Source organism: Ornithorhynchus anatinus, chromosome 2 (assembly GCF_004115215.2).
Source record: "Ornithorhynchus anatinus isolate Pmale09 chromosome 2, mOrnAna1.pri.v4, whole genome shotgun sequence".
Taxonomy (NCBI): domain Eukaryota; kingdom Metazoa; phylum Chordata; class Mammalia; order Monotremata; family Ornithorhynchidae; genus Ornithorhynchus; species Ornithorhynchus anatinus.
The window spans coordinates 149,661,964-149,682,712 of NC_041729.1; the positions used below are offsets into that span (position 1 = coordinate 149,661,964).

The following is a 20,749-nucleotide window of genomic DNA, read 5'->3' on the forward strand; positions in this document are numbered from 1 at the left end:
GATCCAGAGGAGCTGAGCAGGCAGAGCGGTGGCGTCATTGCCTATTCACAAGAGCGTGGCCTAGGGAGTCAGAGGACCTGGGTTCTAATCCTGTCTGCTATGTGACATTGGGCAACTCATTTCAATTCTCTGCACCTCAGTTACCTCCTCTGTAAAACGGGGATTAAGACTGTGAGCCCCATGTGGGACAGGAACTGTGTCCAACCCGATTTCGATTTGCTTCTATCTACCCCAGCACTTAGAACAGTGCTTGACGCATAGAAAGTGCTTAACAAATATTACAATAGTCGGTTTTGAGCAGTAAAGAAATTGCTCTGAAGAATAGTAATAGGATGAGAGATTCAATCAGTGGTATTTTTTGAGCGCTTAATATGTGAGAGCACTGTTTGAAGTGCTTGAGAGAGGACAATACTTTACCTCATGGTTTGGGTGTGTGGGGATAGAATTACAGTTCTACCCAGTGTGTTGGGAAGTCCTTAACAAATTAAATTTCCTCCTATAAATCATTAAAATGGAAAAAAAATATTTCCATATATCCCTTATAGTACACATTAATGTTATATTTACTATGAGCTCTCAACTCAGAGACAAATTAACACAACAAAACTAGGACTATAATACAGGGAACCTTCTTAAAACTTTTTGTGGTATATGGTAAGTTGTTTTTTTCTTTTTTTGTGGAATGCATCCACTAGTATGCATCTCATCTGTAAAATGGGGATTAAGACTGTGAGCCCCACATGGGACATCCTGATTCCCCTCTGTCTACCCCAGCGCTTAGAACAGTGCTCGGCACATAGTAAGCGCTTAACAAATACCAACATTATTATTAGTGAAATATGCTCATTTGTGCTTCCATGTGGGAGAACAATAGAAGTGAGTTGTCAACCAATATTACTGGACCATTTAGAATAAAAAACTCAACATTTTCTTCCAGCTGCAAATAACTCCTGTTCATTTTATACTAAAATACATGTTTTCATTTAATGAGGAAAAAGAGGCTATTCCCCTGTTGATAGATCATAGCTTTGACTCACATTATAATGCCATTTGGTTAATGCGATATATCTTGGCCCATTCTAAGGTACTCTACAGACCCGATGGACAACATGACGGCACCTTGATTTCAACTGGTTCACATTCAATCGAAGTCCCAATCCCCAGGGATGGACAGTATGTTGTGGAGATTCGAGCGCACAGTGAAGGAGGAGATGGAGTGGTATCTCAAATTAAGATTTCAGGTAGGCCTCTGATTTCATATATGCCAGAATTTTTAGAACTTAAAAAGGAACGAATGCAAGAAAAATAAACCAAAACTTGGAGAGGAGGATAAACACGCATGGGTTTATTTGAGGACCAAGTCCATTCTTTCAGCTAGATTTACAGTCTCTTGGTGCCTCACTAGAACGTTGGCATTTCCTAGTTTTCGCCACTCATGATGGGATATGCCATGGTGTTTGTCTCAGGTTATAGAGACACTGCACTTCTCTCACATATTTGTGCTTGATCCCACTCACGGTGGATTCTTGATTTCCTTACCTCCATCCCCAGTTCAAAGCATATTTGATGAGGTTACTGTTGGTCCTTCAGGGACCCCTAAGATTTCCAAGGGTGTTCTCCAAAGTTGTAGAGTGATTATGTCCCAGTGGACCTAAAACCAAATTCTGTTGCCGAAGTGTACATCCCAAGTGCTTAGTACAGTGCTCTGCACATAGTAAGAACTCAATAAATACTATTGAATGAATAAATAAAGCCCTACTGTAGTATTGTAGGCCACTGCCCCAAACAATTGTCTAAAGTACCAGGGGTTCAAAACTGAGATAACAGTGATAACAGTGACCTGGTAGTGCAGACCAGTCTGACTGGATTGTGAGATGAGCCAAAGAGGACCAGATTTCTCCTCTGAATACACTGAGTCGAAGGTATGTAACAGCTTGAATGTTCTCTCCTTTTATTCATCTCTCTCTTTACACTTTTTAAATTTAATTAAAATATGGATGTTCATTTGCTAATGACTAAATGGGACAGTTTTGAAAACAACTGTTTTTTTACAGCCAAGTAAATTCATTCTACATTGCTTTTATTTGGGATAAAATGAGCCAAATTTCTCTAACACTGAGCACCTGGATCTTTTATGTCTTCAACTAGATATTGATCAAACTGCTTTTTAGGAAATGTACAATAATCCAAATACAATATTGATTTTTTTTTCACTGCTTCTGTCTGTTAACCAGCATTTCGTACTTGGTCAACCTTTCACTATATCATGGATGGATGAGCTTTGCAATTTACTCTTCTATACCGGTGTTTCTCAAACCAGGACATGACCCACAAAGCAGGGAACAGGCAGTCATATGGGATGGGAAGTAACTTGTAGTATTTTAAAGACAGTAGCAGATATCTGGGAATCGTCCCTCATTAATTTGGCATGATTGGTGGCTGCTTCGACTTTGGCATGCTGACAAGTCTCTTCATTTCCGCCCTCCCACTCTTCTCCTGGAGCAGTGTCAGTTGGCTGGAATTTGGAAACTATTAAGGAAGCAGAGTCCTGGTTCCCCAAATCCCAGGTTATTAACAATATATGTGCTAACTTTACATTTTGAGAGCAGGATAAAAATCAGTCATGGAATTTCTTATGAGCTTATGATGTGCCAGACACTCTACTAAATTCTGAAGTAATTCAATTTAATCGTAATTATTTAGCGCTTACTGTGTGCAAAGCACTGTACTAAGTACTTGGAAGAGTACAGTACAACAATAAATGGACATATTCCCTGCCCACAATGAGCTTAAAGTCTTGAGGGAAAGACAATATGACTAAATCAATAAATAAATTACAGCTATGTACACAAGTGCCATGGGGGAGGGAGGAGGCATGAATAAAGGGAGCAAGTCAGGGTGTTAGATGGGAGTGGGAGAAGAGGAAAGGAGAGTTTAGTCAGGGAAGGCCTCTTGGAGGAGATGTGCCTTCAATAAGTCTTTGAAGTGGGAGAGAGTAATTGTCTTTCGGGGAGATACAGATACTCACATGGGACAGTCCATGTCCTATATGGGGCTCACAGATTTAATCCCCATTTTGTACATGAAGTAACAAGCACAGAGATGTGAAGTGACTTGCCCAAGGTCACACAGCAGAGAAGTGACAGAGTTGGAATTAGATCCCAGGTTCTGCACACTTACTGGGTGCGGAGAACTGTACTTAGTGCTTTGAAGAATACAGTAGAATAGTCATGATCCTGGGCTTTCAAGAAAAGGAGATGGAGATTTGTGGGGGTTGGGAAATGGAAGGAAAGAGACTTTCCAAGAGCCAGTAGGTCAGAAAGGCACCATTCTTAATCTTTTCAGTCCTGATTCTAAACTAGATCTTGTCTGACAACTGGGAAGAGAAAGCCTGTAGTCTAACTCAGAGCTGTGGAGGTCTATTTCTGCCATTTCCAGCCAAACTGCTACCAGGATGATCCAAGCACCTATCATATCCCACCTTGACTATTGCATCAGCCTCCTCTCCGACCTCCTTGCCTCCCATTTCTCTTGTCCCCAGTCCTTACTTCCCACCACTACCGGGATCATTTTTCTAAAAATAACATTCAGTCCATTTCTCCCCAGTCCTCAAAAACCTCCCATGGCTGCCCACCCACCTCCACATTAAACAGAAGCTTCTTACCATTGACTTTAAGACAGTCAATCAGCTCTCTCCTTCCTACCTTATTTCAGGGATCTGATACGACCCGGCCGGCAAACTTTGCTCTTACAATGCCAGCCTACCCGCTGTACTTCAGAATTCGCTCTCTTGCCACCAATCCCTTGTTTAGGTCCTCCCTCTGGCCTGGAACTCTCTCCCCTCTCATATCTCACAGATCATCACCCTCCCCGACTTCAAAGCCATCCTCCAAATCTTCTCCAAGACCCTTTCCTTGACTAACCCCTCATTTCCCCAGTCTCTCTCTCCTTTCTGTGTTGTCTGTGTACTTAGCCCTTTATCCCTTAAGCACTTGATATTCCCATCACCCTCAGTCTCACAGCACTGATAATAATAATAATTGAGGTTTTTGCTAAGCACTTATTACATGCCCAGCACTGACTAAGCATTGAGGTAGATATTAGATAATCAGGTACCATATGGGGCTCCCAGTCTAAGTTAGACTGGAAACCCCACCTTCATAACCTTATGTTCGGCCATTCTCCCTGTTATGTTTTCAGTGGTTAACTCCACCTCTAGACTGTAAATTTTTTGTGGTTAGGGAATCGAATCTGCCTACTCAATGGTATTATACTCTTCCAAGAGTTACTATAGTGCTATCCGTCAAAGTAAGCACTTAATGAATACCATTGATAGTTTTGGTACCTATGATCAGCAGGTGATAGTAATATAGAATAAAGAGTTGCTTCCTCTTCTTGCCCATCATTCTACCCATTCACTGGTGCTCATGATCACTATCTTCATCTACCACTCCATGCACTTACCTTCATCCTCCTCTGAATGCCTCATTTTCTCCCACCTCTCTCTCATAGCTCCCGTCATGCAAGCAAAAATAAAGTGGAATAGAATTTGCACTCCAAGGGTGAGTTGCAAAATTGGAAATCACTGGCTACTTCCCTTTTGTTCTTCCATGATGTCTACTTTGAAATTTAAATCTCCAGCTAACTTGCCCGCTTCCACCTCTTTCTCAAGGCTCCCGTCTCCCATTTCTCTTCTCTTCCTTCCAAATTCTAGCTTGAAACATTATTTGGAGGATCAAATCATTCACAAAAGATGAAAGCATAATACTGGGTATAGAATATGAGGGCAAGCTGTGGGAATTACCTCATGAAACATTTGAGAAGCACTGCTGTATACTGAGATACCGCAAATCAATTACAGGCTGCAATGGCTGATTTTAATCTCAAGGCTAATAAGTTTGTCTAATTTTTTTAAATGTTTGAATATAATTTTTAGTCTGCTTTTTAGACTGCTGTATCTCGTCGTAATGGAAAATATTAAAGTAATCTTTTTTATTTGTTTCAACTGCTACTCTTAATCCAAATCAAATGCATATATGCTATGAATACTGGGTCTTGACCTCACTCTCTAAACAAAATGAGGTATTTCAATTCTTCTGATTTTACAAAGATCAAAAGTTATTTCTATCTCGTAGGCCTGTAGGTAAAAAATATTTTTAATCTTCTAAATTTGGATTTAGAAGATACTATTTTCAAATTTCTAAATAAAGTTCAGTTGTAAAACTCTGTGCTTGAAGATCAGATTTACACATTATTTTAACGAGTAAAATTTTATTCTGTGTTTTTCCCTTGATTCTTCTGTACCCTAAAGTTTTTCTCAGTCATTTACTGAACATCATTCCAATTAATTCAGTATTTCTTTTAAGAAAACCATGCAATTATTGTACAAGAAAATAGAGTACACAGTATTTAATATCTTCTGTTTAGTTAGTGGAGCTTTGGTCTGCAAATAGCATGTTCCTTTTAATTTCAGTTGTTTCAAACTTGAAGCATTTGAAGTATGTCAAGATGAAATTTGCAAGGCTTTTTATACCATTGAAAAGATCTGGAATTTCATTTTAATTCCCTCATCATGCCCCAAACATATGGGTGTCGGGCATAACTGCATGCACCTCCTTATATTAAGACTTACGTGCTTCAAATTTATCTAGCCTTTCAATATATGACAAGGCTACTATGTAGCGTATCATTCAATGAATACTGCAGATCATAACTACACACTTGTTTGATTATATTCAGTTTTCTAGACTTCAGTGGTTTGAAAAATCTCATTTCTGAATATGATAAAATCACTAATTCAGTCTTCAAGGAATATTGAAAGAGCTGAATTGTAATAGTGTGACTGTGGGCAAGTCACTTCACTTCTCCGTGCCTCAGTTACCTCATCTGTAAAATGAGGATTAAGCCTGTGAGCTTCATATGGGGCAACCTGATTACCCCGTATCTACCCCAGTGCTTAGAACAGTGCTCTGCACAGAGTAAGCGCTTAACAAATACCAACATTATTAACAGTGTTTTTACCCAGTACCGTAGGAGAGTGTGTGTTTGTGTGTCTGGATGTTCAAGAGTGGTTTGCTGTATCTGTGCTTTTCCTTCCTTATCTTTGTTTTTCTGGAATTTAAATCTTCCTGTGATGGGGTGGATTCAATGTCTCTTTTCCCTTTGACTAGCGGCTGCCTTTATATAGCTGCTGCTGCTTTGCTATTAGATGAGGCTTTGTTAACTTTAGCTTAGTTGAGATGCTTTCTTCTTTATATTAAAATTTTCCTGCCTTTGGTAGCGAGAAAGGGCCAAGAGTGGAAGCAGGGTATAAACTCCAGTCCAAACGATCAAAGAGTCAGAATTAGTGGGAATGGATTAAAAAGGATTACGGAGTGGTGAAATTTGGTACCAAGGATATTGCAGATATTTTTGATCTACTCATCGTATCTGAATGACCGACTCATGGATATCTTTCCTTAAAAGGGATTTGCAGTTGGAAGTGAAATTTACGTTTTAGAATTGCGCAAGACATTTTAGTGCCAGAGCATCAGAGCATTACAATTGTAACCCCCAGGCTGCCAATAATATTTTCATGTCGGGGTTTAGCATTGTTTAGATCCATAGCGTTTGGATAAACTGATGGACTAATGATCCCTCTACACTGCTGTGGGCAAGGAATGTGTCTGCCAGTTCTGTTGTACTGGACTCTCCCAAGTGCTTGGTACAGTGTTCTGAACATAGGCGCTCAATAAATTCCACTGATGATGATGATAGTCCATAATAATAATAATGATAATAATAATGATGGTATTTGTTAAGAGCTGACTATGTGCCAAGCACTATTCTAAACACTGGTATAGTTACAGGGTTATCGGGTTGTCCCGATGTGGGGCTCAGTTTTAATCCCCATTTTACAGATGCGGTAACTGAGGCACAGAGAAGCTAAGTGACTTGCCCAAAATCACACAGCTAAGTGGCGGAGCCGGGATTAGAACCCATGACCTTGGACTTTCAAGCCCGTGCACTTTCCATTAAGAAAAGTTAGGGATGTCAGATTGCACATTTCCCCTCTGCAATAGCTGAAAGTCAGGGAGATCAACCACTCTGGGCTTTCTCCAATCATCCTGCTAATATTTGTTGAACGTAGTAGTGGGTTCCTGGATGGACCATTGGTCTAATGCAGTAATGGCATGTCTTAAGTTATTCAAAAGGGTTTGTTGTTGCTGCTGCCTTGTCAAATTTTCCATCTGATTCTTAAGACCCAAAAAGCGTGGTACAGTGGCCAAGTATTAAATCACAAATGTATTCATTAGAAATGCAGAATTCTCAGTGGCACTCTCTAATCCTTATCTTTTCCCTTCATGAAAACAATTCTGAAATTTCTTCAGAGCATCTCTGCATATGTAAGATGAAATTCAACACAGGAAAAATTTGTATTTAGTAATTATACTTATGGTATTTGTTAGGTGCTTACTATATGCCAGGCACAGTTCTGTCTTTTACTTTTTGAGGACATAAGGATGTTTCCAGGAAAGTATTTTTTTTTTTTGCACATTTCACATTCACTTTAAGTCTCAGAGTACATTTTAACAAGGATATTCATTCAGAAATAAGTGCATACGTATACAAGTACGTGAATACTTTCTTAAGGGTGATTTTCTTAAAGAAAGGATGGCTTCGTTGAATAACTCAAACTGTGCTACTAAATAATTCCCCATAGTGAACATCTAAACTTCGAAGTAGCTGTCCAAGAATGTAACTGGCTACAGAGGAGCCCATGTTGATGGCCCATTTGAAGTCCCAATATCCAATAGGGACACAACCAAGCTGCCCAGTCCCCAACTTAGAGAAAGCACAGACCTGAGAGTCAGCGGACCTGGGTTCTAATTATGATTCCACCACTTATCTGCTTGGGCAAATCATTTAACATCTCTGGTCTCAGTTAACTCATTTGTAAAATGGTGATTTACACTGTGAGGCCCATGTGGGACATGACCTGTGTCCAACCTAATAGCATGTATCTACCCCAGTGCTTAGTACAGTGCCTGGCACAAAGTGCTTAACAAATACCATAAAGAAAACACAAAAAACCCAGAGCCTCAGGAAGAGGCAGCATTCAGAGAACAAGGAGTCGTCACAGCTAGAACATAGAATTTCAAAATGCTTCTTTCCACATCAGGGGTCATACTAGATGGCTGAAAAGTAGCCCTGCTTATGTGCCAATATGTTCTGATCATCTTTTAGCTTTAAAAGCAATTGTAGATCTCTTAACTGTCCTTTTCCTCATGTGTATAGAGTTGATAGAAAGGAACCATTCTATCCCACAGGCATCTTCCACCTTGCTGAAAATGTGGTGCATTGTTTCTGTCCCAGAATCATTTACTTTGCCTTAAAGATGGGAAATGCCTTAATCTCATGAAATTAATGCAAAAGCTGAAATTAATCACTCAGTATTAATAAATTAATATAATAATAATGTTGGTATTTGTTCAGCGCTTACTATGTGCCAAGCACTCTTCTAAGCACTGGGTAGATGCAAGGTAATCAGGTTGTCCCACACGGGGCTCACAGTCTTAATCACCATTTCTCAGATGAGGTAACTGAGGCCCAGAGAAGTTAAGTGACTTGCCCAAAGACACACAGCTGATCAGTGGCGGACATGGGATTAAAACTCACAACCTCTGACTCCCAAGCCCATGCTCTTTCCACTGAGCCACACATTTCATGTGCATTTATGGCCAGAGCTCCTGGCAGTTGATATGAGCTTCACCTGAAGATCAAAGGAGACTAGGAACAAAATCTCACAAGGGATATACTAAGTCATCTCTTAAATCTGGGATTTCATCACAGGCAGGATGTTTGTTGCAAGCGTCAAATACCACTAAAATGTGATAAAACAAACAGCTAGATATTCTGCATTGAGGAGTTTGTTGGAGTGTTGAGATTCTGTATGACTGAGCAAATATTAATATGCTGCTTCTTTCAAGCTTGGTAGATAGTTTTAGAATAACAATTTTAGAAATAATGCAGCTTTACCTTAATTTTACAGTGTCTGTTGCTCATCTTTTTTACCAAACATACTAATATGCATTTCATTTTCCTTGATGTTATCACCGATTATAAGCACTCTTTCTAACCCTGACAAACATCAACTATTTAGGGAGGTTGAGAGTTAATCAAGTTAGCAAATTTTCTTTCTAAAGAAAAGAAACTCCTATTTTGGGAAATAGCAAAGATTATTGATACCGACAGAGGTGATGGAAGGATATAACTTTACACTTGAAGTCTTCCAAATTATTTTATCCAGTTGGTTTTCTTTTCTGACTTATTGTGGATACAGTGACTTAGTCCTTTGGGGAAATGATTGAATCAATCAACGGTATTTATGGAGCATTTACTATGTGCAGAGCACTGTACTAAGTGCTTGAGGAAAGTAGAATGCAGTAGAGTGAGTAGACATGATCTTTGCCTTCGAGGAGCTAATTGGAGCATCACAAAGTTGAATGCCCCTTAGTTCATCTTTGTAAACCTTTATAACTAAGCTCCAGGTGCTTTAAGTGTCTGTGGCACTTAGCCATAATGGAGTTCTCTAGGGCCACATCTACACGGGCAGATGTTTTTAAAATCAAATACTTTGTTTTCATGCATAGTTTTACTCGGAGACATCCAGATAAATCCAAAGGGCAACGTTGTCCGTCAAAAACATATCGGGAACTAAAAAGAGATGGGCCAGATGGGAAAACATCACTAAGAGTCATCCTGCTCCATTGTGAGTCTCAGGGAGGGGGAGGAGAGGAGAAGAACTTGAGATGCAGACATTCCTCCACATCTGTCTGTCACTCACATAGCTGGCTCTGAACAGCAGCGAGCTGGTTCCGAGTTCCAAGCAAGTAAGGAGCCACAGTGCAGCCCAGATTAACACAAATTGCATTAGTTGGTGCCTATTGATTTTCCAGGTACCCCGGTGAACAAACCTGTACCCCAAGCTGGACAGTTGCCAGATTTTTGAAGTGACCTGATCCATAGCCTTTGGTGTGGAGAAGTGTTCCCACATCAAAAAACAAGCCCATTTCCACAGTTCTTTTTTAAAATTTAGTTAATTGAAATACCCAAACCTTTATTCCCAATAAAACATTCTTATGTTTGGAAACTCTTATATTTCCTCTCAACTTTTCAGTTCTTTGGAAAACCCAGCTATAGTAACTTAAGTCCCCTTTTGAGACCTACGGCTGCCAATTTATCTTTAAGATTATGTATTTTTTGAGAAAATGAAAGGACCAAAAATCCATTTTCAAGTCTTGAGAAAATAAGCAAGGCATCTTGGTTGGAACAATCTGAAAATTTCTCCAAAAACAGTGGATGAAGAAAAAAACATTTTCATTTGAAAATGCTTACAAAAAATAGAAGCCACAAAACATGAAGGCAGAATAGCAGTGGGGAGAAAGTGGTTAAGGGAACTGAGAAAATGAGAAAAGAAGTTTCTGGCACCTCTACCACAGTGATTGATCTGGTTTCCACACAAATCCCATTTATAGGCTTAGCCTCAAGATGATTACCAAATCCTTCTCTTTCTTCCATCTCATCAGCAGGAAATGTAGATTTGCAGGATAACCAGCAGGACAAACAGGAACAACCACAGGAAGAAGTGGATTTTTAAGAAATCCCCAATGAAATTCGAGAAAGTAAGTTTGCTCTTGGCTCCCAAATCGGTAGATGAGCAGAATTGAATCTAATGGAAGCATCGTTGTAACTGTCTACAAAGGTAGAAAAATGTTTGGAGCTGGAGTCAAAGTTATGCTACTTAAGAGTGTTCAAATGGGGACATGAAAAGATAACTATCATCTTAACTGACTTGGTGAAGGAACTGGACAACAGAGTGAAATGTTTAATTTGTGAACACTGAATGTCCAAAGCACATATATGACTTGATATTTCATCATATGTCTAATCACCCTACCTATGCTAGTTATTAAAGAAGGTTTCAGAGTAACAACTCAGAGATTAATATAGTGTTGAAAGTGATGGGTTACACCAGCTGTTAAAGTGTTTTTCTGTTTGATGTCAGGCTCATGAATGTGTAGTTATTCCGGGTGAGAGGAGATAGATTGCCATTTCTGTCATAATCAATCAATCGATTGATTTATCAAGCACTTACTGTGTGCAGAGCTTGTACTAAGCACTTGCGAGAGTACAACACAGCAATATAACAGACACACTCCCTGCCCACAATGAGTTTACAGTCTAGAGGGAAGAGTTTATGCTTCATTTTCAAAATTTCCAAGTGAAAGGAAAATCTAAATATACATTACTTGGAAGCAACCTAAATGACTGAAAGCATTTGTTTCATTGCCAGTGGATTAGAAAGGGAAAACATGTCTCAAGGCCAAATGGCAGGTCTTATCTTTGCTGATATGAGTCTTCTTAGTTGGAAACATTTTGAATAAGTCTTGAATAAAAATGTTGCCTCAGCTAGTAAATGCTCATTTGGAAATGAAAGCATTAGATTTATAAAATTTCTACTGAGGGATTTGAGAAGAGAATATGGAAGTAAAATAAAAACACGATTGGAAAACAGGACAATTCAGGAAATGTCAGAGGCTCTAGCCATTAACAACCATTTGTTCAGGCTAGAAGTAAAAAAAGCTCAGAAGATATTTTAAGCTTGGTTATGGAATGTATGCATTTTGAGGTGTTATTTTCTCATTGAGGATATTTAGAGTAAGACTGCCAACTGAGTGGAGGAGAAAACCAGAAGATAAGCACATGTTAGAATGCAATCCTGATGTTCAGTGGGTTTTCTTGTGATTTATTTCATACCTTGGTATAAATAAGCACTTAGTGCAGTGCTCTGCACACAGTAAGCGCTAAATAAGTATGATTGATTGAATGAATAAATGACAGTGATATGGGGTTGTAATGAAAATAAAAGATGCTTTAAGAAATTAAATAGTGAATTTTATAAGGCCATTGATTATAAAAGTAAAGGAGGAGATAAATTCAACAACCAAAAATATAGACTTAAGAACCAAAAATCTGTACAAAAGACTTAAGTGTAATGATCTTAGTTTTCTCAGTGCCACTTGCCAGTCAGTGAACTCCAACTGGAGCAGGAGAGTGGTAAGGAAGGAGGCAGGCAAGGGGCATCACGTTGCAAAGTAAGGCCAGAATGATCACAATAGAGTCAGTGTCCAGTGGACACTTGCTTGAGTAGCCACAATAGACTTCAATCATCCATTTAAAAGGACTCCTCCTTGGTTGAGAGAATGAACCTGGGAGTCAGAAGATCATGGGTCCTAATCCCGGCTCCGTCACTTGTCTGCTGTGTGACCTTGGGCAAGTCACTTCACTCCTCTGTGCTTCAGTTACCTCAACTGTAAAATGGGGATTGAGACTGTGAGCCCCCATGGAGGATAGGGACTGTGTCCAACCTGATTTGCTTGTATCCACCACAGCATGTAGTAGGGTACCTGACACATGGTAAGCCTTTAACAAATATCATGATTGTGATTGTCATTATTATTATTGTCATTGTCCACTTCACAGAACCCCCTAGGTGGTGGTTTTGTCGGACACCCTCACCATTGACAGCACAGCTCCAGCAGGTATTCCTCAACGGGCACATCCAGACTAGACCCCAGGTGTCCTGATTTCCAAAGCAATGTTCTTGTCACCAGATCAACATAGATACTTGAGAAGCAGCATGGTATAGAGGATAGAGCACAGGCCTGGGAGTCAGAAAGTCATGGGTTCTATTTCTGGTTCCACCACTTGTCTGCTCTGTGACCTTGGGCAAATCACTTCACTCCTCTGTGTCTCACTTACCTCATTGGTAAAATGGGGATTGAAAGAGTGAGCCCCATGTGGGACAGGGACTCTGTCCAACCCTATTTGCTTTTATCCACCTCAGTGTTTAGTACAGTGCCTGAACACAGTAAGTGCTTAACAAATACCCCAAATGTTATTATTAATATCTGCAGACAGGATTAGGAATTACGTTAGTTGAAGCCAGAACTAGATTATTTTTTGGATAATCTGCTTTTAGTTGCAGCATTTTAAATACATCCCAAAGTACCTTCAAAAACTGAGCACATATCACCTCTTTTTGCCTCTCTCTACCATAATGACATTTTTATGACATGCGCTGAAAGAAAATACAATATTATGAATAGTACACCTGGCCTTTATCCATATCACACTGATAAATAATGGTAGTTTGTTATGCGTTTTTATATGACAAAATGGCCTGGTGGATCGTGCTTGGGCCTGGGAGTCAGAAAGACCTGGTTTCTAATTCCAACTCCCCCACTTGTCTGCTGAGTGACCTCGGGCAAGTCACTTAACTTGTCTATTCCTCATTAATCTCATCTGTAAAAAGGGGATTAAGATTGTGAGCCCTATGTAGGATGCGGACTGTGTCCATCATGATTATCTTGTATCTATGCCAGTCCTAGTACAGTGCTTGGCACATGGTAAGCACTTAACAAATGCCCTTTTATAAAAAAAAAAAGGAAGCCTACATCTCAAGGCAAAATTCTGCAGTGTGAAAGAAGATATTTAGTTTCTGTTGAATGTTTTAAGCAGATTTACTGAAGCAAAACAGTAATGTCAATTCCATTAAGACAAAGCATAGGAAAATTCCAGAAAGTACTGTCAGCCTAACCTTTACTTAGCAGAGGCTTCTTATAAACATTGGGAAGGGAAGGGAGAAATAATGGCATTGAGTTTCTATCAAAGTAAACAGATGTTTGGGAATCAATTAATCATATTGAGTGCCTGCTCTGTTGAGAGCACTGTCCTAAACTCTTGAAAGAGTTTAATAGAAGTAAAAGATACAGTCCCTCCCCTCACAAGCCCTACAAACTAATGAGGTAGATGGACAAATCAAAACTATTGACAAATAGTGGGAGCAAGAGGATTAGTAGATTCAACTAGTTATAACAAGAATTATAATAATTGAGGTATGTGTTAAGTGCTAACTGCATGCCAAGCATTGTGCTAAATGCTGGAGGAAATAGATAAACAGAGAGGATATAGTCCCTGTCCCAGACAGGGCTCACAGTCTAAGAGGGAGATAAAACAAATATTTAATCCTTTTGTGTTCAGTGAGAAGAGAAAGGACTCAAACCTGGGATATCAGATTTCAGTTTCAGTCCCATATACCATGAGGAAAAGAAAGGGACCTCTTTATCTTGGAGCACCCACCCACTTCAACCAGCAAACTGAAGTACAAGAGAGAAAGCGAAAAGGGGTCACAGGAATTTCTTTTCTGCCTTTCCACTTTTCTAGAGTCCAATCCCGCATGACATAACAGCCGTGACAATGATGATGGCAAAAAAATGATTAGGGAATGAAAGTTAGCTTGTAGTTAGGTGACAGGACAGTTAGTCTGGTTTGGTGTAAGATGTGAGTGACCTGCAGGTATTGTAGCAAATAGTAAATATCTTCAAAGAAACCTTTTGATGTAGAAACCTTTTGATGCCTTATAAGATACCAAACAGGGCATTTAAGAACCAAGTTTTAATCACTTTATCTCTGCCTGGAAGAAGGAGAAAACAGGCGATGGCCCTTGACCTTGCTTTTTCAACAAAATTTGTGGCTACCCTTATCATCAGCCTATATGCTTCCCTGATAGTGAACAATAATGAAGAAAAAGGAAATATCTAGGAATGGACATATTTCAGAGGCGCCAAGAAATATGTCATGTGCTCTCAGGGAAGCTGTCTATCAGTCTCAGTCTAGATCCGACACTGCCATTGTCCAGATTGGTATCGAAGCTGAAAGGAAAAGAAAAACTGACTTGAAATTGGTAAACTAAACAGTAAACTAAATTGGTAAACAGTAATGGTATATATAATCCGTGTGCCAAACAGCAGTTTGCAATCACGAACACTATTTTCAATTTTTCGTATAGAAGCCATTTTGACAGACCCCTAAATTAAACAATGACAGATTTGCTGATTAGACAGGCAGTCTAGTGGGAAAAACACTGGCATAGTAATTGAATGACCTCCACTCTAAGCTGCCACAGTTATCCGCAGTATAACCTTGGGACTTCACTTCTCTCTTCCTCAGTTTCCTCATCTGGAAAATGGGGATTAAATAGCTGTTCTCCCTCCTGCTTAGCCTGGGACTCTCTCATGTATCATTTTGTATCGATCCCGGTGCACATAAAGTCCTTGGCATAAAGTAAGCACATAATACTACAGTGGTGGTGCTGATGATGATCTGGTAGGCTCAAAATAACACTGTCAAAGAATCAAAGACAGTTTATACGTCACCGTTAGGGTTCAATATTGGGATCCTGGAATATGATGAACCAGTAGGGAGTTCTGAAGCAACATTACAACACACCTATTTGACTAGAGTGATAATAGTAATAATAATAATGATATTTGTCAAATGCTTATTATGTACCAAGCACTGTATTAAGTGCTGGGGGAGATACAAGGTAATTGGAGTGGAACCTGGTCTCTAGTTTCCAGTATTTGCAGTGACAGGGCATTCTCTGAGTGACTGTTTCCCTGCTGGACATTGAGACCCTGTGCAAGGTCATTAAGGCTTCAGAGGCTGGCTTGACTAAAGCCAGAGTTAAAACATCAGATGCAAAAGAGAAAAAAAAAATCAAATTAAAAAAAGTTTCATCCTTTCATATGCTACAAATTGTGAAATGACATGCCAAAGAAGTCCAAACAAATGCCAACCACCTTACTAGGGATTTCTCCACTTCTGTGTATCAAACTAGCAGAACATGGATGAAGAATAATAATTATGGTATTTGTTAAGTGCTTTCTATGTGCCAAGCACTGTTCTAAGCTCTGGGATAGATACAAGGTAATCAGGTTGCCATCCATTCAATTTATTCATTCATTCAATCGTATTTATTGAGCGCTCACTGCGTGCAGAGCAGTGTACTCAGCACTTAGAAAGTACAATTCAGCAACAAATAGAGACAATAGCTGCCCACAATGGGTTCACAGTCTAGAAGGAGGGAGACAGACATCACAACAAGTAAACAGGCATTAGTAGTATCATTATAAATAAATAGAATTATAGATATATACACATCATTAATTAAAAAGCAGAATTTTAATTATAAATATGTATGTTCATACACACAAGTGCTGTGGAGCGGGGGGGTAGAGCAAAGGGAGCGAGTCGGGGCGATGGGGAGGGGAAGGAGAGCAGAGGAAAAGGGGGCCTTAGCCTGGGAAGGCCTCCTGGAGGAGGTGAGAGAGTAGAGCTTTGAAGGGGGGAAGTGTGCTAGTTGGGCAGATTTGAGGAGGGAGGGCATTCCAGGCCAGAGGTAGGACATGGACCAGTGGTCAGTGGTGGGACAGGTGAGAACGAGGCACAGTGAGAAAGTTAATGGCACCAGAGGAGGAATATTTGCAGGCTGGGCTGTAGAAAGACAGAAGAGAGGTGAGGTAAGAAGGGGCAAGGTGATGGAGAGCTCTGAAGCTAATAGGAGATTTTGGTTGATACAGAGGTTGATAGGCTGGAGATCTTTGAGGAGTGGGGCTGATATGCCCAGAATGTTTCTGTGGAAAGATAATCCGGGCAGCAGAGTGAAGTATAGACTGAAGTGGAGAGAGACAGGAGGTTGGGAGGTCAGAAAGGAGGCTGATGCAGTAATCCAGCTGGAATATGATGAGTGATTGTACACATGGGGTTCACATTCTTAATCTCCATTTTTTTTAATGAGGTCAATGAATAAAAACAAGTGGCTGAGCCATGATTTGAACCCATTACCTCTGACTCCCAAGCCCGGGCTCATTCCAACTGTGCCAAGCTGCTTCTCTTGAAGCACAGAAAAACAATGAAGCACAGAAAAGTTAAGTGGCTTGCCCAAGGTCACACAGCAGACAAGAGGACAGAACCCATGTCCTCTGACACCCAGGTCTATGCTCTTTCCACTAAGCCACACAGTTGTATCACCCCATCAGAGACAAGGAAGAGTTATCAGAGATAAAAATGACACTTCATTCATTCAATCATATTTATTGGGTGCCTACTGTATGCAGAGCACTGTAATAAGCTTGGGACAGAATACTATAACAATAAACAGAGACATTCCCTGCCCACAACTAGCTTACAGTCTACAACCTCCTCAATTCGCCTTCACCCTTTTTATTTTAAATTGTTTAAAATGACTTTTGATGATAAGTTCTCTTTTCCTCAGTACTAAAGTGGTCCCCAAAAGACGTTTCACAATATTGCATATTCCTGTATAATCAAATGAACATTGATTTTTAGGATTTGCATCCCATAAAATAAGGTAAAAGTTTAAAAGTACTAATATAGGAAATTCAGCCATTTCTGGTTTAAGGGAATTTATCTTAAAAAATAGAGTGAATGATGCCTATTGTGAGTTTTTATCAAAAGAAATGTCCTCTCTTCAACATTTGCATGGGTGTTGGCTAGCAGGCTTCTAGAAGATGGCTCATATGCTTACTGACAAACTATTGATAGTCTCAGTATTTAAGATTATCTCACTCTTACCCAGAGTATAAGGCATATTGTCATTTTGGCACTCCCTGGTTTTGAAAGAGCCAGAGTCAATAATGAGTAAATCAATGCCCTTGCCAATAGAAGCTGCCATCAAGCCAGATGCCACAGCCAAGAGAAAAAAATATTTTGTTTGGCATATAGGTTCAGGATTGCCAAGTGAGGAGGACTAGGAAGATTAGTGGATTGTAGTGGGGTGTAAAGAAACGACCCAAGATTCTAACAGACATACTACTAGCCTTTTAATGAATTTTTATCTTTACTGATTATTGTCAAATATAGTTAGTGGAAGTATGACAAAATATGAATATGTTTGCCCAGCAACTCAACAAATTCTCTTATTGGCATATTCATGAGACATAAGGTATGCACAAGAGCTGCTATAAACAATGTAGAACAATTCAAAGAAAGACTGTGGTAGGTATGAATTCCAGAAATGATGCTAAACTAGGGCTGGACACCAGGCCTATCTCTGAAGAAGATGTTCCTTTGATTTTGTGGAGAGCAGATAGTATCAACTTCCACTCCTTCCAAACATCTTTCTAAATATCAACAAACCACTACTACTGTTCTCAGTTTGGCCACTGTGATTCTTCCGCCTCTCTCCATTCCCCACCTCTCTCCTCCCACACCCCCAGTCCCCACTTGCCACACACACTCCATCCCCACTGCTCCGACCAAACTGATCGTGAGTCCTCAAAATTGCTCTCAGCTGGGCCTCAGGCTTCAATTCTGCTTGTTTTGTTTTCCTATCTGCCTCCCCTATTTAGACTGCGAGCCCGTTGTTGGGCAGGGATTGTCTCTATCTGTTGCCGAACTGTACATTCCAGTGCTTAGTACAGTGATCTGCATACAGTAAGCGCTCAATAAATACGATTGAATGAATGAATGAATGAATGAATGACCACTTTACAACTCTCTAAAACTCTCTGCACTGCTCATTCGTGCCCACTTAATGCAGGCAGCCTGGCTGTCCCTTTAACTTGTACCTTTCCTTGTGCATTTTCCTTGTTTTTCCTGGTATTTGTTAAGAACTTACTATGTGCCGGGCACTGTAGTAAGCACTGGGGTTTGATTTAAGCTAATCAGATTAGGCACAGTCCCCATCCCACACAGGGCTCACAGTCTTGATTCCCATTTTACAGATGAGGTAACTAAGGCACAGGAGAAGTTAAGGAACTTGGCACTTTGGGAAAAGCACTAACGCTTTTAGATCACCAAAGGACCGTTTGGTACGTTGCAAAAAGTATGCCCAATGTAGAGAGCAATAGCTCAGTTAATCGCAAGGTATATCACCAAACTATTCAGTGGAACAATGAAAGAGGGGAAAATTCTTGACTTTAGGGATACTGAATATCCCTAAACTGAGTTCTTCTAATGAGTCAAGTTAAAGAACTTACCTTTATCTTTGAAATGTAGATATATCGTATATGCCAAGATTCTGGTTTGCGTTGCGTTTCAAACAGTTATCAAATGTACTGTCAATATTTGATCTAATTTAAAATAATGTGTGTGAACTGGATATCTTTGTCTGTTTGTGAATCACTTCGTGGTTTCTAAGAAGCTCTGTCCTCTCACCACTAATAACATCAATTATGAACACACAGTTGTATTTTCGTCTGAAGCTGTGGGATGGCACTAGAAAGTATAGCCACAAAAAGAAACTTAGCCAAGTGCATATGTCATTTGGGGTCTCCCTTTTAGTCAGAAAACCAAACAAAATTTCATTTGTTTAATTTGTGGCCTCAGTATCAGGATATCTAATTCATTTGAAATAAACACTTCATGTTTATCTGTGTTGGACTCAATTTTTAATAGCCCTGGGCTTATGTAATTGTGGTCTATGATTTCCATCCTCTGTCACATTCCAGGGATACATTAGAAAGCCAGTTGCATTATGATTTAAAGTAATTTAAAATGTAGGATCCCTAAATTCCTGAGATTGTCTTTTTATTCATTGAAGACCAGTTGTCTACATATTTCTATAAAAAAGTCTCAAAGCAATTTTAAACCCTTAATTTCAGTGTTTGTGCTTATCCTCTAAGCATATTTTTTACCATTTTACCTTTGTTCTACTTTTGAAGAAAAACAATAATTGATCAACAATTGTAATTTAATTAAATAATTTGAAAGTGACTTCAAGGATGAAAAGATCCTTCATCTTCATTTTAAGAAATGAACCTAACACTTTTTATTACTATTGTATTTGTTAAGGGCTTACTATGCGTCAGGCACTGTACTAAGCTCTGGAGGGGCATCCCGGTTCTGCCATTTGTCAGCTGTGTGACTGTGGGCAAGTCACTTAACTTCTCTGTGCCTCAGTTACCTCATCTGTAAAATGGGGATTAACTATGAGCCTCACGTGGGACAACCTGATGACCCTGTATCTACCCCAGCGCTTAGAACAGTGCTCTGCACATAGTAAGTGCTTAACAAATACCAACATTATTATTATTATAAGCAAATCAGGTTGGACTCAGTCCCTGTCCCACCTGGAGCTCACAGTCTCAACCCCCATTTCATAGATGAGGTAACTGAGGCCCAGAGAAGTGAAGTGACTTGCCCAAGGTCACACAGCAGACAGGTGATGGAGCTGGAATTAGAAGCCATGACCCTCTGTCTCCCAGGCTCATGCTCTATCCACTACGCCATGCTGCTTCTTTTGGTTTGCTGAATCTGAACACATGGTACATTTCAATTTTAGTTGCTGAAAATCCTATGATAACTGACTGACTGAATAGTCATTAGTAATTATGCACCAAGCACTGTACTAAACTCTAGGGTAGTAAGAAGTTAACCAGGTTGGTTACAGACTCAGTCCCAAGAGGAGCTCACAGTCTCTTAAACACAACTTTTAAACCTTCCAGAATCGAGGCAGAGAATATGACTTGAGAGTGGCTGAGAGACAAAGGAAACAACTTCAAGACAAGAGGAGGGGTAGATTTGCACGGACTTGAGAGTCAGAGGTCGGGGGCTCAAATCCCGGCTCAGCCGCTTGTCACACAGCTTGTCATACAGACACTTGTCAGCTGTGTGACTTTGGGCAAGTCGCTTAACTTCTCTGTGCCTCAGTTCCCTCTTCTGTAAAATGGGGATGAAGACTGTGAGCCCCACGTGGGGCAACCTGATCACCTTGTATTCTCTCCAGCGCTTAGAACAGTGCTTCACACATAGTAAGCACTTAACAAATGCCATTATTATTATGATCAGATAGTTCAGTGAAAGCTGTCCTGGCTCATGCAGAAGTCTATAAGTGTCCAAG

General features: G+C 39.9%; 1 protein-coding gene across 5 annotated transcripts in view; it reads left to right on the plus strand.

Annotated features, from left to right (window-relative positions):
* CNTN1 (contactin 1) overlaps window positions 1–20,749 on the plus strand; it is a 484,199-nt gene that overhangs the window by 450,447 nt on the left and 13,003 nt on the right. For 3 of the 5 annotated variants that reach the window (XM_029058332.2, XM_029058331.2, XM_029058333.2), the window contains one exon: window positions 1,085–1,241. In XM_029058332.2, coding sequence (XP_028914165.1) covers window positions 1,085–1,241 — 157 coding nt within the window. Of the gene's footprint in view, window positions 1–1,084; window positions 1,242–10,568; window positions 10,665–20,749 lie in introns of all 5 variants that reach the window. The other 2 variants (XM_029058335.2, XM_029058336.2) reach the window with 2 other exon arrangements.